General features: G+C 67.4%; 1 protein-coding gene across 1 annotated transcript; it reads right to left on the bottom strand.

Moving 5' to 3' along the window:
- Positions 1 to 989: 989 nt before the first annotated feature.
- On the bottom strand, positions 990 to 21,988 carry PWWP2B (PWWP domain containing 2B). Its single transcript, XM_047760787.1, has 3 exons — positions 21,706 to 21,988; positions 12,422 to 14,008; positions 990 to 1,719 (listed from the first exon to the last, which is right to left on the bottom strand). Exons 1-2 carry the CDS (start codon positions 21,828 to 21,830, stop codon positions 12,439 to 12,441), a joined length of 1,695 nt encoding a protein of 564 aa, XP_047616743.1. The 5' UTR covers positions 21,831 to 21,988; the 3' UTR covers positions 990 to 1,719; positions 12,422 to 12,438.
- Positions 21,989 to 22,624: the final 636 nt, after the last annotated feature.

Here is a 22,624-nt window from a genome sequence, read left to right as displayed (position 1 = left end):
AGGGCTGCATGTGGCTGTCATCTTGGGAGGCCTGGGTTCCCATCACCAAGGAGCAACGACAGCTCACACAGATGCCCTGCCTCCCTCTGCCAAGGCCGGCACTGCCTCCCCAATTCCAGGCACCAGCCCAGGGCAGCCGTGCCTCCCCCACCATGGGCACAGCCTCCTCTGGCACCCAACGGGGCCGTTCAGGACCACGGGCTCGGGGCTGGGCTCTGGGCAGCCTTGATCAGGGTGGGGCCAGATGGCCCGTCTGGTGCACTCAGAGGCAGGGCTGCTCTGCTCTGCTGGACCTGCCGGGCACGGATGAGCAGGAAGGGACTTCCAGAGCAGGCAGGCAAAGGATGGGGCCACCTCTCCTGCCTCCAACGTCCCCCTCCTCGCTCTCCTGGACCCTGGCAGATCTCGGGTGGAAGGGCTCCAAGAGGAACAGCTCCTCCTGGGGGGTTATTCTGGGGAGATTTTGCCCCCAAAGCACCATCCACCTGCGCCGCCCCCCCCCCCCCCCAGAGTCTGGCCGGCACCGCCGGCACCACAGGCAGGGGGGTCCCACACCTCTTCTGTCCTGCACAGGACCCGCGGCCTGGCCAGGAGCTGTCCTGCTGGGGCCTGGTGCCCTCACAGCACCAAGTTCTAGTAAAGCCAGGAACGGGCAAAGGCGCCACCGTCCACTCTGGGACGTCCCCTGGCTCCGAATGAGCAAAGCAGGAAACCGGGAGGTCCGAGGTTTCACAGGGAGAAGCGGGAGCAAAACTCTGCCATCTCCCGAGGCTCCGGTCGGCCCGGCAAAGTTGGCTCCAAAGCCCCGAGGGAGGATGGATGAGGCTGGAAGTGCCCTCCGGGAGGAGCCGTGGCGCCCAGAGCAGCGGCCCAGCTCCTGGGGAGGGAGGGACGCTGGCCACCCGCTCCTCAAAGCCACCACCGCCACTACAACGCGATCAGGCGCTTCCCCGGGGTCCACCCACACCCACGCACCACAGACACGCCCGAGCGGTGCCACCTCGGCAGAGATCTCTTTATTTTCTTACATTTAAACAAAAAGCCGGACTTGCTTCCTTTTTTTTTTCCGTTTTGGTCTCTAAAGGGACAAGAAAGGGCACGGAACACACTCTGACAGACAACAGGTGAGGTTTCCATCCTTTTGACGTTGCCGTCTGACTTCGAGCGTGGCCCCTTCGCCTCCGCACGGGACAGGGGCTCCATACAGGCAGCGCCCAGGGGACAGGGTGGCCCTGGGGGCAGGTGCAGGTGCCAGCAGGACCCACACTGGGGGTGAACGAGGAGGGGGAGGGGGAGGCGGGTCCCTGGTTCTCAAGTGCACAGAGAGCCCGTGCCCGAGGGCCGGGGGAGGACCCCCACGTGCAGCTGGTGGTCCTGAAGCCGGCAGGGAGGTGGATGGTGGCCCGCTCCCCGCTGGCGCCCGACCCCGGGGCCTCTCGCTGCCTAGCTCCGGGTCCTTCCCAAACCAGAAAAGCTCGAGTCTGAGCAGCAGGAGTAAACCCTCAGCCAGAGGGGCCGCCGTGCTCCTGGGGGTGTGTCCTCAGGCCAGATGCACCTGCTCCCCACCAGGAGGCCTCGAACCAGGCCAACCCCGCGGGCCGGCGTCTCCGCCCGCAGCCAGCCAGAGCACTCGCAGGGTCCTCGGATGGAACCAGGGTGCAGAGGACACCCCAAGGTCGGGAGCTGCAGGAGAAGAGCCGCGCCCTCATCGTCGGTGACCTGGGGAAGCAGAAAGGGGCAGCGGTCACCTCAGGGTCAAACGCATGGGGCAGGCCCCTCACGGCCCAGGCACCAGACCGAACTGCCCAGCAGGGCTCTTCTGAGCTCCCCACCCCCCAGGCTCTATGGCCCCTCAGGGACCCCCAAGTCCGCAGCTCGCACCAGGCCTCCCCACCTCGGCAGGTCCGCCCCCTGTTGGCACCCCTGCACCTCTCCTGGGGCGGGACCCCTGAGCTGCCCGAGGAAGGCACAGGCTCCTCCGGGGCTCAAGGAACCAGACCACAGGCTGCCCTACAGCCCCGCTGCCTCAGACCCGCACACAGGCGTGAGAGAGGCCGGCCGGCCTGGGTCCTTCCAGCCACTCACTGAGTGGGGGTTTGTGGAGCTGACGGCCCTCCAGCCCCAGGGCTCAGGGCTCAGAAGGATGCAGTGTGGGACTGGTGCCGTGTGCCCGACACCCCCGGACAGGCACACCTCCAGCCAGGATGCCTGCCAGTCCAGATGCGCCCTCCTGGCTTTGGAGACCCCGGGGGACAGACTCTGGACAAGAAAATCCTCTCCCAGGAGGGTGGGAGCCTGGGCTCCAGCACCCCCACCAGGAGCAGGGGCCACCCCTAAGCAGCAGGCCTGGCCGCAGAGACACAACACCTCCGCCCAGTGTCTCAGGGCCAAGCCCTCCCTAAGGAAAGCTCTCGGGGAGGGGAGCCGCCCCAAGTCCAGCAAACAGGGCAAGTGCTTTCCTCCAGAGCGCCCCGTGCTCCCGCCCTGCTGGTCTCAGGAGGCCCCAGAGGCCGGCCCAAACCAGGGGCTCCAAGAGCAGGGGGCCCAGGGGCTGCCGGCTGCAGGCCCCCGACCAGTGACTTCATCAACCCAGGAGGCAGAAGGGCCCGGCCGCACCCAGACCCTGAGGGCGGTGGTGTCTGCTTACAGATCTTGGAAGCTGTGAGCTGTTGTGACAAAGCCCTGAACGCCCTGAGACGGCCATGCGGGGAGGAGGCCCAGCCAGGTGTGTGGAGGCCTTCTCCTCCCCCGCCCCGTGCCTGCATGTACACGTGTGTGTGTGTGTGTGTGTGAGACTGCGTGTGTACCTGTGTCTATGCGTGCATGTGTGTGCCCGTGTGTGTGTGGTGTGTGCCTGCGTGTGTGCGTGTGTGCCCGTGTGCAAGTGCCTGCGTGTGTGCGCGTGTGCCTGGAGGTGGGGCGAGGCCTCAGACGGGCGGGGAGCCCGCAGGATGTCCCGGCCCCGCCGCTGCCCTCGCCCAGGAGCCCACGGAGTCACGGGAAATGACTGAGCCGTGTCGTCCGAAGACGCTACGTTTGGGGGACGTTTGTCCGCAGTGTGACCGTGAACCCCACATGTCTGGAGGTGCCGAGAGGGTTCGGTTTCTCTCGGGCTGGGGACCAGTAAGTGCCACTAAAACACCACCCAAAGGGAGGCACCTCGGCTCTGCAGAGCACAGAGCCGAAGGGAGACACGACGTATGTTCGTAATTCTGTACCCGCATGAGCCACAATTCTCCCTTCAATCCTGGGCCTCGATTAAAGCTGCCCAGGTGCCGCTTCAGCAGCTCACCCTTCCGGATGTGGGGGCCGAGCTCCTCTCAGGGAAACGCACCCCCCAGGCCTCTCCCCGCCACCCGGAGGCCTCGGGGGCCCAGCCTCTCACGGCAGGAGGAACACAGGCCCTGGGACGGGTTGTGACCAGGCGTCCGGCCCACCCCCTGGCCTGACGCAGCCTCGGGCTGGTCTGGGCTTCCGTGATGACAGCAGGTGTTCTGGAAACTCTGGAGACGAGCCCAGAATCCCCTGAACTTTCCTCTGAAGCGCGGAGCCCGGCGAAAGTCCCTGTGAAGCGGGCGGGGCCTCTGCCTGGCTCCCTCCTCTGCCTCCACCCCGACGCCCGACGCCCGCCCTCCCGAATTCTGGGATGTTCCAGGGGACCCTCCCTCTGGGCGGGGTGGCCCCGTCCCCTCACCACGACAGCCTGGGCAGCCCCCCAACATGACTCAGCCCTGCCGAACTCCCCCTCGAAAAGCTGCTGCTGGCTGTCATCTCGAGAACAGCTCCGTCTTCCCAGGACTTGCCACGCGGGAAGCCGCCCCACGGCCAGGACCCGACTCCACTGCCCAGCACGGCGCCCTGCCCTTCCCCGGCCGTCCCCCCAGGTCCCCCTCCCCAAGAATCACCCCGACGCCGCTCAGCCTGGTCCACCCCTCACGTCCACGCAGGTGGCACCACACTGACAGTCGCCTTGCACAGGCCCCACCTCCCTGGGCCTCTGCCTCCCATGCCCAGCACCCACAGCCACCCTGCTTGGTCTGAGCTGCTGGCACCCCAGGGACCTGGCCCCCCCAGCCCTGGCTGGAAGGCACAGGGCCATGTGCCCCACAGCTGCCCTGGCACATGGGGGTCTGGAGCCGCAGCCATGAGAGAGAACTACAGGCAACGTGGCTCCTGCTGGGCTGGCCCCCACCGTCCCCACCGCTTCTCTCTCTGGTGGAACCGGGGTAACTGAGAAGCTTCCAGGCCACAGGGCCACCAGGGGGAAGGGGCCTCGCACACAGGCGCCACGCTATGCATGACCTCTTCAGCAAGACCAGGGCTGGGTCTCCCTACGAGGGTGCCGTGGGCAGCGGCCTCACCATCATCCCAGCCTGGGGGCTGCGGCTTGGAAAGCGACCCCTAGCCCATTCCTGACCTGGGGCGGGGGGTGGGCTGGTCAGCACCCCCAGGCTCAGCTCCCTCATGAGGGCTAAGCTGCCCAGGCCTGAGGGCTTATTGAGCCGGTGGGAGGTGAGGGGGGCTCCCCTTCCCTGCAAGAGGGCCTGGGCTGTGGGGGCCTCAGGATGGGAAGGACGGAGGGCCTTGCTAGCGCCCAGGTCCCGGGGTGACCAGGCCCGCTGCTCTCAACACAAGACCAGAAGGACAAGGCCTGGTCCCCCAACCGCAGGCCTCCTGAAACAGTCACACCAGTGCAGTTCAAAGAACACAGCAGCCACGGTCACAAGAGAGAACCACCAGATCATAAAAAGGAAGCAAAGGAAGGTGGCCACAGCCTGGCATCACGGATGTTGCCCAGGAAGGTGGCCCAAGGCCTGGCATCGTCATTGTCACTGTCCTTGGGCAGAGAGCTGGGGCAAGGCCCCCAGGCAGCCAAGGAGGCCCCCAGCACACACAGACCCCCGCCCGCCGTAAGTGTCCCTCACTGACAGCCCCGCCAGGCACACATCCTGGGCTGTGACCCCATGTCCACCCCAGAGCCCTGCAGGCACATGGCCTTCCTCGGACCACACACACCGGGCCTCTGCCACTCGGCTCTGCCCCCACAGCGTGGCTCTCAGGAAAACCTGAGACACAGCCACTGCCTAATGGTGCCGAGACCAGCCGGGCACTGGCCGCAGCCCTGAGCACCCACCTCCCCAGTCAGCCGCTTGGGCCCGGGGAAGTGGACCCAGGAATGCTGGCTCCTCGGAGCTGGGGGCCTGGAGGGTGGCTGAAGTCAAGCTTCCCCAGGATGTGCGGAGGGCTGACGCATGGCCCAGCCCCCAGGTGGCCCCTTCTTCCAGCCGGGGCTCCCCTCTCCGTCCAGCTGCTCTGTGGACGCCACCAGCTCAGGGTTCTTAACCCGGAGGCACGAAGGGTGGAAGCCAACGACACAGAGCCCACCTGTTCTCCCAGGAGAGACCTCCCGGTGCCCAAGGTGCTGAGGGCGCTGGACGCACAGCCGGCATCCAGGGGAGGGCCTGCCCTGGGAGCAAACCCTGCCTGCACCTCCCGGGGCCGGTCTCCCATCACAGGCCCCTTCTGGTGACGACGCCCAGCTGCAGAGCGCCGTGCACCCGACGTCAGGCCGGGCGGGCCCCAGCGTGCAGAGCAGGCACAGGGCCAGCAGCCCAGGCTGGGCAGCGCACGGGTCTGAATGGGCAGGAACGCCCCTCCTGGAAGGGGAAACACCAGACAGCACCGCAGAGATGGAAGAAGCGGGTGTGAAGAAGCCGGGACAGAAACAGCCGGATGCAGAGCACTGAGCCCTGCCTCGCGTCACGGTCACGGGAGGGCAGTCCCGAGGGGGCGGCGGGCCAGTGGCACAGAGCGGGTGGGTGCTGCCCCACGGAGCCAGGAGCCGGCCCCGGAGGCACGCGGGTGTCTGCTTGTGTCCCCAACACAGGAGGACAAGCACACACCGCAGCAGGAGGCCGGCGGGGAGGCCAGACTGCAGGGGCCAGGGCGCCCCCACATCAACTCGGGACCCTTGGAAATTCGCACGGATCTCAGAGCAGAAACCCCAATGGAACGGAGTCTCTAGAAATGCAAGGAAAACGACATCGGTGACCCTAAGGGTGTTTGAGGTCACGACAACCACGGGGAGGGAAGGTCCCAGTGCCTTTGAAACAGGAATTCCATGTGTTCCCTGAAAAGCCAGACTCCAGGGACAGAAGGGCTGCGAGGAAAGCTTGGTGTGTCCCCACGAGGCGCCCCCAGGCGAGCTGTGACGTCAGCATCGGAAGTGACAAGATATGTGACATATTCTCCTGGTACTAAACACATCACATAGGTTCACCTCCACACATGACATTATCGTGTCAACATCACTAGGAACCAAGACTTGCAGCTTACCCGACAGAGAGGAAACTGAAAGTCAAGGCTGCTCCTGGGGCCACGTGGTCTCCAGGCCGGAGACCTTTGCAGGAGGAGAGTCAAGGAAACAACACATCTGAATTCAAGAAGTCAGCGTGAAGGCGTGACTTCTTTCCTCCTGCAAGAAAGCAGTTCCAAGGCCCCCCAACTGCACCGGCTAAGAAACGGCCCGGAGAGCACGTGGCCCCAGGAGCAGCTGGCAGGCCTGGCGCCAGGCAGGGTCACGGGATCCCCGCCCCCTGGTGAGGACATGGGACCTCCTGGGAAACACTGACCCTGGCCTGGGCAGGGAATGGCCCTGAGACCCGGAGTCCCACGTCCCAGCAGAAAGCAAGGCCGCTGCCCCAGAGGCTGTGACCATCAGGGGGACGTGGGAGCAGTGAGCCTGCGGCCAAGGAAGGGACATCTAGGCACCAAAAGGACACTGCATGCGCGGAAGGGAGTCAACTACCTTCGAAACAGACACGCGCGTCACGCCGCAAGGGTGCCGGGAAGCAGCCGGGACACCTGTCCCTCCTTTCTGTAAGACTCCGTCTAAAAGTGATCGAAGTGTCACTGCAGGGTTGCTAAGGGGCAGGTTAGGTCCCATGGAGGGACCACCGTTCCCCGGAGGAGCCCACCCAAGTGCAGGTGCAGGCATGCAGAGCTCAGCATCTCCCACGGGCCCTGGACCTCTGACCCCGGTGACCCGTCCAGGGGCAGAAGCAGGATGGGACCAGGGGCGAGTATTTGGAGCTGACGCTAGGCTGCTGGCAAAGCGTGGTTAAGGCATGCGGCCAGCGGGAGGGGCCGCACGTGGCCTGGAGGCCCGGGCCCAGGGCAGCCATCCCCCCGGGCCGGGAGAAGCCCCCCGCACCCCAGTGCGGACCCCAGCAGAGCAACCACACACCCCTAGGCCTGTGCCGCGGGGCCACTGGGCCCCTGCTCCTGCCCCGCTGCCCGCGCCCACCTGGGGAGGCCGTGGGGACGGCCCGGGAGCAGGGACGGGGACTGAGCCCCCACAGCAGCCTCAGAATTACAGGCCTTAGTTTCCTCTGGAACAAAATAATTACAGCCTCTTCACAGAGGACCTGAGCTCCCTGCAAGCGCCGCAGGAAGTCGGCGGAGAAAGCCGACTCGGGCAGCAGAAGCCGTTTTGCTTAGAGCTGGAGGAGAGGCCGGTGTGGGCTCGAAAAGGAGGAAAGAGACCAAAAGCCCGAACCTGGAGACGGGCCCGGATGCCTGGACCCGTGGGACCGCCGAGCTTCACGTTCAGGGACCCGGGGCGCGGCCAGCCGCCAGGAGGGACGCTGGGCAGGTCCTGGGCTGGTCCCCTCCCAGGAGGGTGCATCACGGAGCTACAGGTGGCCCTGGTGCCGCGGGACCCCACCCGTGTGCACGGCCTCCCCGCGGGGCAGCGCGTCCTTCTGAACAAGGGTCCCTTCTCACCTGGAGCACCCTGGCAGCCTCCGGCCATGTCACACCAGCTGCCCCCGAGCCCGGTGGCCATCAGCCCAGGAAGAGGCTGGGAGGCGAGCTGCACTCAGGTCCCAGGTGGGCCGGCTGAGGGGGCGGCGGATGAGCAGGAGGGGCGCCTGGACCCCAGGACGCCACCTTCTGCGGCAAAGTGCGGCAGGAGTGAGATGAGCGGATTATGCAGGATTGGGCAGGTGGCCCTCGAATGGCTCACGGGGTCCTTGTGAGAGGACAGGGCACTGGCCACCCTGCAGAGGCCCAAGGACGAGGCCAGGCTGGGCGACACAGTCCCAAGTCCAGGAGCGCCGGAGCCCCCACAGCCGGAAGAGGCAGGAAGGACCCTCCCCCGGGGCCCTCAGAGGGAGCTCGGGCCTGCCAGCTCCTTGATTTCAGGCTTCTGTCCTTCCAAACCGTGAGACTGAATTTCCGTTGTTTCCAGCTGGTCAGTGTGACGTCACTTGTGACAGTGGCCTTGGGGAGCCCCGGGGGGATGAGGCCCACGCAGGGTGCCCTCCTCTCAGTGGCACAGAGAACCCAGCACCAGAGCGGTTCTGCTGTGTGGCCAGAGAGCTGTCTGCCTGCGGGAAGCCCAGCTGCTCTGGGAGCAGGGGAAGGAACGGGCCCTGGGCTCCTGAGGCTCAGATGCCAGGAACTGGGGCCACCCCTCCGTGGTGAGAGGACCCCCAAGGTCTGGGAGCACCCGGCAGCCCCTCTGGCCCCCAGGCTCCAGCCTCTGGGCCCGCGTCTTCACGCCTCAGGCCCCCATCTCAATGCTGCCCCTTGGCCCTGGGCCCTTTCCAGCACACGACCGTCCAGCCATGACCCCACTCTCGGGATAAGGCCACAGGTGACTCAGGCCCTCAGGTCATGCCAGGCTTCCTTCTGCCACTGGCCCGGCACAGGCCCCTGCTGCCGCCTAGGATGCTGAGCCTACGCTATTAGGTCATGATTAGCTCACTGTTCTAACCTTGCCTCCGTGTCACCTCCTCCAAGAAGCCTTCCCAGATCCCTAGTCCGAATCCACTTCCATGTCAGACACTCTGCTGGGAGGTCCTCACCCCCTCTCAGCACATTTCCGTGTGCAATTATCCATGAACTTGGGGGCTGTGAGTCACAGCCCTCTCGCGAGCCCCAGGTGAGGGCCTCAGTGACTGCACCCTCTGTCCCCACCCAGCAGAGCATGTGTCCCTGGTGGGCAGGCGGACTAGGGACATGAGGACGTGACCAGGGGCCTGAGAGGAAGGGGCCCTGGGGCTCACACCACCCCCGTCAGGGCTGGGGGCCGGCCCTGCACCCAGGGGCACCATCCCACCTGCAGGACGAGCCCTGGCCCGTCAGCACCCTCTCTGCGGGGTCTCTGAGCTGCGCCAGGGGCGGCAAGAGTTGCCCAGCCCAGCCAGCCAGGAGCAGGAGCCTGTGACCCCCACGCCCGCCCCATGGGGTCCTGCCCCGCCCCCGATATGGGGGACATGGGAGGAGCCCCAGGAAAGAGCTAGAAAGGCGGCTGCTGACGGGTCATTAATGAGCCCCTCACCCCCCCCCCCAAAAGGCAGGTAATTGCCACCACCAGTCAGAGCAGGAAACCTGAGGCCCAGAGATGCCGGCCTGCTGGGGCCAGGGCGGGGTCAGGCCTCCGGTGGGAGGAGTACCCCCACCCCACCATGGTGCCCACTGGAGCACCAAGGGGCCGTGTGCCCGGCCAGACCCACGGGCTCAGCAGTTCCCCGAACATCCACGTGGGCGTCCACCTCTCAGCTGAGCCCCCAGCAGCCCTGTGGCGCTCAGGGAAGGGACGCTGGGCGCACATCCCAGGTCTCAGCCTCACAGGTCTGAGACTCTCCTGACACATCCTGTGGGCAGCAGGAGCTCCTGGCATGGCCTCGGCCGTCCGTCCCCAGGCTCCAGGCCCCTGTGCCAACCCCCAGTTGCTCCTTTGGGGGCCCAGTGGCCCCGTGCCAGCCTCCTCCTCCCAGAAAGTGCCAGGTGCCGGCGAGCACGGCCCCTCTCTCAGCACCACTGCTGGGCGCCCGCTGGTCCCGCTGTAGTTCTGCAGGCCTCCTCCACGCCAGCCCTGCAGCCCTCGGCCCGCGGGCGAGGCCCACCTTCCCCAGTGAAGGCAGGTTCCCCTCCAAGGAGGACGGCCGACGCTTCAAAGCAGACTCGTCACCAGGAGACCGCCAACCCCACCCTAGAGGGAGACCCCGGCTCGCCGACGCCAGCAGATCCACCACCTGGCCACACGAACCTCAGCTCAGTCTTTAATCCTCAAGAGAATAAACCCAAAAAGCCCATCGGGCAAAAGCACTTGGTGCTTCGGCACCAAAAGGATCCAGCACCCCAGGCTCCCAGAGCCCCTGCACGGCTGGGGGCCATGGGCACAGCCCCCAGCCCAGAGACGCCCGCCCGCCTGCGTCTGTGGCACAGGCCCCTGCAGCCAGCAAACCCGTCCGGCGAGATTCCTCCTCTGCGCCGCTTCCGGAGAAACAGAACCTGCCCTCAACCCCAGCTGCTCTCTCCCCGCCTGGGGTCCCCGCAGGCAGGAGCACGTGAGAGGCCCTCCCTCCACACAGGCCCCAAGCCGGGCCCAGGTGGGGTTGGGGGTGCACAGAGGGACTGGGCCAACAGTGGCCAAGGCACAGACAGGCAGGACCCCACAGCGGCCCCCGGGCCGCAGCTGCAGCCAGGGCGCCCCTAAGCCAGGCAGGCACACCTGGGAAGCCCGATGCCAGGGCGTAGGGGCTTCCTCTGGAACCCCGCCCACAGGAGGCCCTCAACTGAGATGCTCGCTGGCTTGATGCCACCAGGTTGGTGCCACTCCCACACCCCAGCGCAAAGGCCCAGAACTGGTGGGGATGTTATGTGCCTGGCTCCCGAGAGACGTTTGTGCCCAAAGACCCAGCAGCGATTCAGGGGGTGGCATGAGCAGGTGGGGGAGGGGTGAGGACAAGGTCGAAAGAGCCCTGGCAGTGACCCCCGCCCAGATGCACCCCTCATCGCCACTCCCTCAATCCTGGCACCCCTGCTGCACCTGGAACAGCAGCGAGGGGCACCAAGCACCCCACCAACCCCTTCCCCAGCCACACGCCAGCCGCCCTGCCAAGCCTGAAGGCACGGCACCACTGGACAGGTAGGTGAGCAGAAGGCCTGAAGGTCTGAAGCAGAAGCCTAGCTGGAACGGATGACTGCGCTCGGTCTCTGGGCACAGGCTCCACCCTGCCTGCTGCTATCAGCTGGGGCAGGGGCCACGGGGCCAGGGAGCAGCCCTCACTGCCTGCACAGGAGACCCCATCCTGCCCCTCCGGCCAAGGCCTGCAGGGGCCCAACCAGGGCAGGAAAGAGGGGAGCCGGCACTGGGAAGGGTGACCACGAGGGCCCATGGCCGGCTGGGCACACTCCTGCGCCAGGCAGCACAGTCCACCATTGCCCTGCATCTCAGGGCCCAAGGGAGGCTCACAGCACAGCCTCAGCCCCTCGGCTGTGTTCTGACAGCCTGCAAGAGGAGCAGCCATGCCCCCTGGTGACACGGCAACCCCACAGTGACGCTTCCAAGCCCACGTGGTGACGCCCCAACCCCACAGAGGCTCTAGCTAAGGCTTGTGGCCAGAGATACTACAAAGTTCTCCTGGGGGAGACGGAGGTGAGGCACCGGCCCGGGGACAGACCCCGGAGCCCCCCTGGGAGCCTGGAGCACTCGGCACCGTGCCTGCTGACAGAGGGGAGCCCGCCCTGGCACCAGGGGAGGAGGGTGTGCGTAGGCGCCACATCCGAGGGCAGGCAGCGCGAGGCCTTCCTCTTCCTGCAAAGTCAGATCCTAAGAAGGCACCTGTGTGGGGGGAGGGGGGGGAGGGGAGGAGAGGGGGAGGGGAGGGCAGGGCAGGGGGGGCAGGGGTGAGGGCAGGAGGCCTGGCTTCTCCTCCTCCGGGAAGAGAGGAAGGTGCTCCCTGCAGAGGCAGCAACGCAGGAGGATTCCCCATGCTCACCCGCCCCATCAGGCAAAGCTGCCATCCCTTTTTTTTTTTGTCTTTTTGCCTTTTCTAGGGCCGTTCCCGCGGCATGTGGAGGTTCCCAGGCTAGGGGTCGAATCGGAGCTGTAGCCGCCGGCCTACGCCAGAGCCACAGCAACACGGGATCTGAGCCACATCTGCGACCTACACCACAGCTCACAGCAACGCCGGATCCTTAACCCACTGAGCAAGGCCAGGGATCGAACCCGCAACCTCACGGTTCCTCGTCGGATTCGTCAACCACCGTACTACGACGGGACCTCCAAAGCTGCCATCTTTAAGACGCTCCCCTTCCCCAAGAGGCTGATGACAGAGTGAGGAGCTCTCTGACGGCCTTTGAAGAATGGCCACAAAACCCAAACCAGCTCCGTTCTCTGCGCAAGCGGCCGACAGCCCGCCCGCGTGCACGGCAGCTCTTCTGCGCACGGAAGCTTGGACGGTGCTGCCAGGGAAGCTGGGCGGCTTTCCAGGCGAGACCCTCTGCAGCCGCGAGCCGGGTGGCACCCGGTTCCCCGGCTCGCGGAGGCCCAGGGCAGAGGCATGGCCCGGACACGGACACGGGCCCCGGCCGCGGGAGAGGGGCCACCCTCCACGCCCCCACTCACCTGGTCCGGAGCCCGGGTTACGTTTCCAACTGGGTTAGGAGCTCCCTTATTTCCGGGGCCACGTGCTGTGCGGCACTGGCCGCCTCTGTGATGGCCTTCCGATACATCCCCTTCTTCTTACGGTTAAATCTCAGTTTGAAGCTCTCGGAGAAAGGGGAGAGTTTGGAGAGAGACAGGGACGACGTCGTCGGAGACCCGAACCACGAGACTCTGGCTTCTCGCCAGGAGGGCTCCCCCTCCCCCCTCTGGCTGAGACTGATGTCCAGGACGCGGGCTGGCCACCAAGGGAAACCGTGGACCTTTCCCCACACGATGTCCCCCACGGCCACGGTCCTGCCGTCCTCGGTAATGCACTGGGAGACGCTCTGCGTGTGCAGCCTGACGGTCAGCGGCGGGACGGTGGGCCGCGCGTCCTTGGACGAGGCCGGCGCAGGGGCGCCATCGCCGGACGAGAGGTCACACGTGTCTGGTGACGTCACCTCCGAGCTGGACGATTTGGACTCGTCCAGGCTGTCGCTGCTCCACAAGGACTCGCTGGCACACCCCGCTCCCCTGGGGCAGGTGGCGAGAAAAGCCAGGCCCTGGCGCCTGCGTTTACCCCGGGGGCACCCCTTGCAGTCATCGTCCTCGCCCGAGCTTCCAGAAGACAGGTCCGCCAGCCCCGGGCCGGCAGGGCCGTCGGCCAGGGCGCCGCACCCACGGCCGTTGAGCTCTTCCACCAGCTCCGCCCTGTAGACCGGCTCCTGCTGGCCCGCGCCCCCGCGCCGGGGCTTCAGGCGGATCTTGGGGGGCGGCGGGGAGGCGCCAGGGGGCAGGGGCCGCGTCAGCTTCAGCTTGGGGATGGCGGCGGGGGGCCTGTCCCGGGGCGCCTCGGGGTCCTGGCTGCCAGGCAGGGCCTGCGGGGGGCGGAAGGGCTCCAGGGAGCCGTGCACGCGAGAGGGGATCTGTACCACCTCGCCGGTGCCCTGGGGCGTGCTGTAGGAGATCTTGATGACGGGGCTCCGGGGCACCCGGGCCCCGGCCTCCTCCGGCCTCTCCCTCTTGCTCCTCTTCCCGGCGGCCGCCGTGTCGCCCCCGCCGTCGGGGTCCTCGGGCTTGCGGAGCTCCCTGCGCGGCCGGGGGGCGGCGGGGGGACCGGGGCTGGCCTCTGGGGGGCTCAGAGCGCTCTGGCACTTCTTGCAGAGCACCTGGCGCGGCCGCAGGAGGATGGGGCTCAGGGCCAGGCAGCCTGGGTCTCGGTGGCGGGACAGGCGCCTCCTGGTCCTCTTGATGCCCCGGGGGGGCGGCTGCGGCACCCACTGGCGGTACGTGTTTCTCAGCCAGAGCGGAGGAGGGAAGGGGGCGCCTTCGAAATAGGGCGGGAACGGGGGCAGGCTTCCAGCGGGCAGCGGGGGCACGAGGGGCGGGGGCAGCTCAGGACTGGCGGTCCCGGTGGGCTGGTCTCCAGTGGGAGGTGGCGGAGGGCCTGTCCCCGGCTGCATCGTCTCTGCAGCCCCCTCCGTGGGGGTCGGGCCGTGGCAGCCGTTGACGGGGGGCTCCTGGGCCTGGGGCAGCGGAGCCGTCGGGGGCAGGCCGAAGAGGCCGGACCTGGAGGTGGGCAGACAGAAAGGGAGGTCAGCACAGCGAGGCCCCCACCCCGACCCTGACCCCGACCCGACCTGCACCCCCAGAGGGCCCAGCAGGTCCTGGCCTTACACTGGGGCAAACGCCCCCTGGGCACACACCCTGGAGTTCTGGGGGGACCTCCCAGGGACAGGCCTCGGCTCTCTGAGATCACGTGACCAGCATCGCGGCCACTTCTCCGTCTGGTTCTGACGGGCACTGAGTGTCCACTCCTCAGTTCATGGCAACCGGGCCTCCCAGGGCCCAGGGCAGGCTGGACCTGCAGGAGCCCGCTCCCTCCTGAACGCCTCGTTCGGCCTCCGTTTCCACCGCCCTCCTGGGAGGGTGTCACCCGGGCTGACCCCGCCCACCCCACCTGGAAGGACCCTCCTCCTGCCTGCGCCCCCAGCCCCTTCCCTCGGGGGGTCCTCAGCAGGACCTCTAGCTCCAGGACCAGGTCGGCCAGGCGGCACCCATAAAACCTCGTGACACACAGGAAGGGACCAGAGGAGGCGGGAAGCCCATCTCCCCCAGGGGTCCCCAGCCAGGACCCTGTGCCTGGGAAGCGCGGGGCCAGCAGCCTCCACTCAGATGTCCTGCCATTGAATGAATGGCTTCGGGGTCTGCCGTCAAAAGTTGGTGGCAGCACCCTTCTAGCCAACAGTCACCCCAGGCCCCCGGGCTGGGGACGCCTGGAAGCCCTTTCCAGCCAAGAAGCTGTTCCTGTGTGGCAGGAACACACAGGTCCCAAGCACGGAGAACCGAGCCCACGGCCTGCACCTGCTTCAGGGCTGACACACGTGGTTCAAACGCACGCAGTTTAATTTGCGAGGCTGCTTTAGCTGAAAGCCGTGGGTTTGCAAGCACAAAACCAGACTCGCGGCCAAGAGGATTGAGGTTGAGAGCGCGGCCCCTCAGGCTCCCCCTTTGGTAGCAGTTTAATCAGAGTCGCCACGTGACCTGAGCCTCGCCGTTTCTCAATTCCCACATGGCGTCTGCATCTACTGTTCTCCGGAAGACTCTGGGGCGGCTAAGTGGGCCGGCCAGCCGTGACAGACGGTCGCCAGCAGGTGCCCTGGGTGCCCACGGCCGGAAGGCTCCCCGACCCTCCAGGGCACAGGCACCCAGGGACGCGGGAGCGGCGTGCAGGTTACCTGAGACACTTGGAACGCAGAGCCGGGCGGGGGCCTGTGCGTGGGTTCGAGGAGGAGGCACAGTGGCCACAGGGGCTGTCACTCCCCAACGGTCCCATGTGGGACGGCGTGTCTACCGTGGGAACACCACCCAATTTTTGTTTAAAAAGATCAGAAGCTTCCAAATCACAAACACATTTCACTTCTTTTTCCCATCAAGTCAAATTCCCTGCACTTAAGGCCACCTCCCCTGAACCCAAAGTCTTCCTGGGTGGAGCTGCTGGGTCAGGGAGGGGGATCAAGTGCCTCTCTCCAGTGGCCGGAGGGTCCAGCAAACAGGGCCATGATCCCCTGCCCTCTGCCTGGCCCCAGAGAAGCTGGAACCTTGACGGGGGGGGGGGGTGCAGATGGGGGAGGGGGCGGTACAGCACCAGCCACAGGCCAGCAGCAGGGAACCTCGCTCCCTGTGAGATGGGACTCTGCTCGGGGGGGGAGGGGGGGGGAAATCCCTCCCCCCACCCACCTGCTAGGCCTGTGACTCTTCACAGCCCCTCTCCCCGAGGACCAAGCCAACTCCAACCAACTGGCACCCCCAGCAGTCCCCCTAGCCTCAGGCCCCCATGTCCCAGCCAACCAACAGCGGGACCACCGCAGAGTCGTCGTGGTGAGTGGCGGCCACGTGCTGGCGCATCTCTACTGCTGGGCCCTGCAGCCACCTCACAAGGCAGGCATGACCCACATCCGGATGGGCACTGGGCACAGAGCCCACCGCCCCACGGCCCACCGGCTGAGGCAGCCACCAGCAGTTTTGGTAAGTCAGGTGTGACGGGCACACAGCCCCGCTTGCCAGCCGGCCACAGACTGCCCCCGAGGCTTTGCTGGGGGCAGGCGCTGCGAGGCCAGCAGGCCTGAAACTGCAATGGTCCCGGCCTTTACGGAAAAAACTCTGCCCCAGTCCAGGTGTGGGAGCTAAGTCCCCAGCTGGGGTCGTGACAGGCTGATGTGTCACCAACTCTCACAAGAGTCGCAGGCATCTGAGCGGGGCTGGACCCCACACTGGCATTGGCACCTGGCTCGTCCCCTTTACCAAGCCCCGGCCACTCAGAACAGGCTGAGGGGTCGGCAAAGAGGCCCAGGCTCGTGAATGTACAGGGCACCCACACGTGCACACGGGCACCAGGGCCACAGACCAGGGGTGCCTGCAGGGCAGGGGGTCCACCCACTCAGGGGAGCTACACACCAGTAGGTCCTACCAACCAGGGAATTCCACGGTCCGGGGGGGGGGTCACAAGCCTGGGGCCTGGACGGTTGTCCCAAGGCCTCCCCTGAGCCCACCTGCTGCCCACCATCGCGGCCACCTCAGTCGTGCACTGGGGGGGGGGGGTCACCGTGACACCCCCTGCCCTCATGCTGTCACCCCACTAGGACCCAGCCCATCTCCCCTCCTCGGGCTCCCCCCAGGAGTCTCCATACAGCCCACACAGCCTGCAGTGCCGGCTGGGGCCCAGGGACCCCGGGAGCAGGACCCCCGAGCAGCCCCTTCCATCAGCCTCCCAACCTCAACCCAGCTGGGGCACGAGGGAGGCTTCTGCCCTGCTCACCCCACAAGCCCCTCGGGGGTCGAAAGACACAGGCCCATGGTCAGAGCCCTGCAGTGGGCCCCAGAGCTGCAGGCTACAGCCTGTCCCCCAGACAGCAGCTGCGGCTGGTGCAATGGCACCCCTGCCGCCATGCAGGCCCCATGACTCTGGCACTTCCTTCCCAGAGGGACCGCCCTGCCCAGGCCACACCCATGCCTGCCGGGTGGGTAAACAGGACCAGCAGGACCTCCAGCTCCTGGCTGCAGGCCAACCGCCCTGGGAGGCGCCCGTCACTGCAGGCCCACTTCTCGGATGGGCAGTGAGGCTGCGGGAGACCAGGGGCCCAGCAGGCCAGGGAGCCACGCTCGCATCCCAGCTCTGCTGCCTCCGGGCAGGCCACTCTTTCTGGGAAGGACCTTAGCGCGACCTGTCCCAGGTGGGGAACAAGGCGTGGCACCACTGTAGCCTGTGAGTGGGCCTCGGTGAGGCCAGGCTATACCACGGCGCCTGCACCCAGGGACAGGGCCCCACTGGGGCTGCTGCAGGGCCTTGCTAAGCAGAGGGCTGAGGAGGCCCTGGGGCCAGAGAGATGGCCTGCCAGGCCCACTGCCCCGCTCTGCTGCACCCACTGGGCCCCCCAGGTAGGCCCTACCCAAGGGTGGAGAGACAGATCACAGAGAGGACCAGGGGACCAGGGTGGCCCGGGGGTGAGGCTGGCCCAGCCTCGTCGGGGAGTGCCAGGCTGGCCAACAGCCCCGGTCAGAAACAAAGCGGCCACAGGGAAGCTCGGAGCCGCAGCCTTAGGGCCTGGGGGAGGGGCAGGTGAGCTGAACTTCGAGGGGAGGCTGGGCACCGAGCCAGGGATGAGAACCTCCTGTGGGAGCTTCGGCCCTCAGCGTTCACAGGGGCCAGACCCAGAGCAAAAGAGTTCTGTCCCCAAAAGGACAGGAGACAGAGTCCCCAGAGGCACCCACTGCTCTGCCCAGGTGAGGACCCGGCCACCAGCCTAGATACAGGGGCCCAGAGAGAAGTGGCCTGGCCTGCGGGCCTCCATGGGACACCCGTAGCCAAGCTGCAGCTCACCCACGTCTCTGGGGTTCAAGAGTGTGCGTCCGGCCTGGCAGCCCCCCGAGAAGCCGGGCCGGCGGGCCCCCAGCCAGGAGCGCGGCCCACCACCTGCTGGAGCGTGGGGCCTCCCCGCCTCTGGTTCTGCAGGCCCGGAGCCTGAGGGTCTCTGGTGCCCAAGGGCAGCCTGACCTCAATCAGGTCCCCGGCTGCCTGGGACCTCCCTTGCAGGGGAGGGGCCACCCTGGTGTCCCGCAAAGACGAGACAGGATGGTGGCATGGGGACCAGAGACATCCCAGAGACCAGACCCGGAGCCGGGTGCCTTCGGAAACCCCAGCAGCCCTAAGACTGGCCGGAGTGCTGCCGGCAAGGCCACCCTGTGGCCGGGCCACACGCCCGTGTTCAGCAAGTACACAACAGTTTCTTTGTCCCTCAGCCCTGCAGACAGACAGCCAGCCAAGCGCTGGAGCCCCCTGCAGCAGGAAAGGCAGGGTGGGCCGCCCGTGGACCCTGCACCCCCCCCCCCACAGATATCAACCAGCGTCTGAGGGGAGAGCGTGGGGCGATGCCGTCCTGGCTGCCCCCAGAGTCCCGGGGCAAAGCTTTAAGAAGCATCAGCAACATGCTGATCAAACTCCAAGACTGCGTTCCTCTCCAGCCCTCCGAGGGGACCCCCAAGAGCACAAGCCAGGCCTCCGGCCCTCACACCCCTCCCCCTCCGCGGGGCAGCTCCCGAGACCAGCCACACGGGCCAGGTCCCCTTGTGTGGCATCAGCCCACTGGCAGCAGGTCATGCCACCCTACGATGCAATGGCCAGCTCTCTTGGTCCCTCTAGCTCCCTGGGGGCAGAGAGGACGAGCCCAGCAGGGCCTGGCCCAGGTGCCAAGCCTCCACCGGCAGGGGTGTGCCTGGGGCGGGGCAGGGGAGCTCTCCTGGCCGGGGCCAGGCTGTGGCTGGGACCCCTGGCTGGCCGAATCTCCAGAGGCCCAGCCCCCACCCCACCCCGAGGGTGGGGAATGGATCACAAAGGCCCAAACGCAGCCGCTCCAACTGAGGGGCCCGGGGTGCCTGTGTGGTTACGGCCCCCTGGGTGACTCAGTGGGGAAGTTTGAGAAAGAGCGGCTTAGCGGTCGGGGCAGAGGTTTGGGCTTGGCCAGCCCTGACGGGCAGATGGCCTGCATGCCCACTGTCTGTGGGACTGTCCCTCTGCTGTCCTTGGGCCACCCCTAAGCCAGGGCTATCCCACCTGAGGTCCTCAAGCAGAAGTATGTTCCCAAATCACCCGCAAAATAACGCCCACGCCCGCCCGGCACCCCGGCCTGGAGGGAAGCAGCTGTGGGGCCAGGGCGGGCCTGAGCCATTGGCATCCTTGCAGGTCGGAAGGAACCACCACCTGGCAGGCATGCTGAGAGGACTGTTCACAGCAGCAGTACGCCTGGGACTCAGGCCACTTCCTGGCACACAGTGGGTGCTCAATGAATGTACCTGGTGCGGGGCAGCAGGCATTCCAAGCAGCCCAGGGTCTTGCTTCAGCTCACACAGCAGCCGGGCAGAGGGGCGGGGTGCTGAGCACCTGCTGGAACCCTGGCCCGGCCTCCTGGAGCGCCGAGGGAGGGGCACTGCCCCACGACTAACAGTTAACACTGGTGGCGGGGGCGGGGGGGGGTTCCCCAGGGGAGAACCTGGGAACCTGCAGTCCTCCTGGGGCACTGCTCTGCTTCCCTAGGCCCCGGGCCTGCCCTCGCCCTGGAGACATGTTGACCCACGCCAGTCACTGGCACACGGCCGGCTGCAGCAGCGCGGGCACACGGCAGCTGCCTCAACAGCCCCAGCACCAGCTCACGGTCCTGGGACTTGCAGGCTCCCAGAGCGGGGCGGCTGCCTGCCCTCAGAGCTCCCAGCTGCTCCCGCCTGCCTGTCAGTGTCCCCCCGGGACAGGACGGGCCTCACGGACTGGCCCTGCCACCGTGACACGGGAGGAGGGGAGTGGGCGCTGAGGAGACACTGGCCCTGGGAAGGGGGCTGGGTGCTGCAGACCCCAAGTCCTGGGGCTGGACCCCCTCTGCCAGCGTGTGCCAGCGGGCCCTGGCCCCGGCCCACCAAGCAGGCTGTAGACACGAGCATGACGTTATGGTGAGACACAGGGACCGGGGGCGGGGGGGAAGCCGAAGGTGACCAAGGAGAGAGGCAGAAGCCCTGGACAACCAGAGGGCTGGGGAGAGGCCGGGCTGACCCTCGGATTCTCTGCAGGGATTGGGGGGGGGGCAACTCAGGTCAGAAAGAGGCGCTGCTGAGCAGAACTATCCCACCCCCTACCCCACCCCACCCCCGTCCCAGGCCCAGTTCCCGGTGCCGTGGCGGCTCCGGTTACAGCCTAATGTGGCCACGGCAGGGGTGACGCCCACAAGGCCTGCGGCTCCCAGTTCCCGTGCTGGGATCCCAGCTGAGCCTGCTGCCTTTCACGAGGGTGGGGGAGCGTCCATCTCCAAACCAGGCTGTGCCCAGACTTTGGGGGCGGGGGCCCTGGTGGGAGGCAGAGAGCAAGGAGCCTGAGCCTTGGCTGACACCCCCCAGGCTGCAGCCTCCTGGGGCCTGAGGCAGGGAGCCCAGAGAGCCGGGGGTGACGCGGCCTCTCCTGCAAGTGCTCCTGTCCGAGGCGCAAAGGCCAGGGGGGCTGGGGCGGAAAGCAGGAGGGCAGCCCACCCAGCCCCAGGCCCAGGCTCTGCCTGAGGGAGGACGTGGTGGCCGTCAGTGGCTGGGGAGCCCAGCCACCCCAGGGCACAGGCTCGGCAGCTTCCTGCAGCCCCCGAGGGTCACTCTGTCCCACCAAACAGCCGCTGCAGCAGCCAAGGAGGAGCAGGGCGACAGCCACCTGGACGGCCGTATGTTTAGTCACATGACTTGCACATAAATGGCTCTGCACATCTAATGAAGAGATAACGCCAGCAGGGTGCCTGCCACATCCACGCCGCCGGTACAAAATCTGGGCTCCACTGAGGGGAAAAGTTGGGCCTCTGCGAAGAAAGCTGGTTCAAAATAAGGCCCAGGCAAAGCCCAGAGACATTAGTGCCTGATTAATGCCTAATCATTTATCTGGGCGACAGCTCACGACCATGTGACGCTGTATCCAGGAGACTCTTTCCCGCTGCAAGAATCCCTGCAGCCGGAGCACAGGTGCCTCTCAGGATGGATCTGGCCCCTGGCTGCAGGGGGGCACCCCTCCACCGGAGAAACCCGGCTCCCGGGCCGCAGCCTGCAGCTCTGCAACTTGTGTCTTTCCATTCCTGCTCCACGGAGAGCTCCTCAAACTGAAACAGTGTTTTTAAACCCCGCCGCTGAAACCACTGCGGGCCACCAAGCCAAGCCTCGGCGCCCACTCCTCCCGGGAGCCCGAGGCCCCCCTGACCTTAGCCACGTCACCCCCCACTCGTGAGTACCTGACAGGGCAAGTGCGGCCGCGCATCTGAACCCACTCCCCCCACCCCAACGGATGACAATTCCGAAGACAGCCGGATTCAACAGTGCGTCTGAACAAAGAAAAGTGAGTTAATTATGGCAGACCTGCGGAGTTGGGAGCCGGAGGCGCGGCGGGGGGCGCGGGGGCGCGGGCTCCCCGCGCTGCGCCCAGGCTCCGGCTCGGCGCCCACCGCCGCGCTCCGCACCCGGCCGGCCGGTCCCCCGCCCGAAAAGTCGCGACGACTTTGAGCACCACTTCTGCCCCCCGAGTGGCGGCCGCGCTCGCGCACCCCGAAACCGGGGCTGGGGAAACCGAAAGCGGGCGCCAGCCCCGCGCCGCCCCGCCCTGGAGCCGGTCCCGGCCCGGGGCCAGCAGGGAGCGGGGGGGGGGGGTCCCCAGGGGATTCCGGGGGTGTCCCACGGCCGGCGCCCTCGCCCCCGCTCACTTTTTCGTGCAGTCCAGCAGGATCCCGGCGAAGCTGCGCTCGCCGCAGCTCACGGTGACCAGCAGCGCGCCGTTGACGACCTGCTCCACCCGCACGGGCAGCCGGCAGCCGACCCGCGGCTCCATGCTCCGCGTCCCGGCCCGGCCCCCGCCCCGCGCCGGGTCAGCCCCGCGCGTGACGCCGCCCGCCGGCCGCCTGACGTCACAAAGCTCCGCTCGGGGCGGCCTCCGCGAGCGGGCCGGGGGCGCGGGGAGGGGCGCGCGGGCCACCGGCGCCCGCAGACGCGCGCCGGGCCGTGCGGCCTCCACGCCCGGCGTGGAGACGCAGTGCGGAGCCCCACCGCGACGGGGCAGGACGGGGCAGGACGGGGCAGGGCTGCGCTCCACCCCCGGCGACGCTGGCGGCGAGCGCCCGCGGAAAGGACCCGAGAGCGGGCGCCGGGAGGACGGCCCCGGCCCCTGGGACCCCGCCTCCGCTGCCGGGGGGGCCCACTCGGGTCGCCGGGCGCTCCCGGCCCCAGGGTGTCTTCCTTACTCTCCCCTCTTCCCGGCCGCGGCCCTCCCTCCCTCGCCATCGCCCCGGCTTCCCCGCCTCTGGGTCTGGCGCCGAGTGGCCACCCGGGCACCGCGGGGAGGAAGTCCCGGTGGCGCGAGCAGGAAGCCCGGCAGGCCGGGCGGAGGAGACGCGGGCGCCGAGGGGACACCAGCGGGCGCGCCGCAGCGGCCCAGTTTCGCCTTCGCCGCGTGGGGGGCACTTGACCCCCGCGGGCTCGGCGACTCCCCGGGTGACGAGAGCGCGCGCGCGCCCGGCCCTGGCCCGCCCGCAGCAGGGCTGGGGAGGGTTATCCGGTCCGCGATCTCGCTCGCGTGTCCCCGGGGCGCCCGGGCAATGGCAGGTTCCTTGCGACCCCGCCGCGGCC

This window comes from Phacochoerus africanus, chromosome 15 (assembly GCF_016906955.1).
Source record: "Phacochoerus africanus isolate WHEZ1 chromosome 15, ROS_Pafr_v1, whole genome shotgun sequence".
Classification (NCBI taxonomy): Eukaryota; Metazoa; Chordata; class Mammalia; order Artiodactyla; family Suidae; genus Phacochoerus; species Phacochoerus africanus.
Note: the sequence above shows the minus strand (reverse complement) of the source record. Positions and strands in the feature narration are given on the sequence as shown.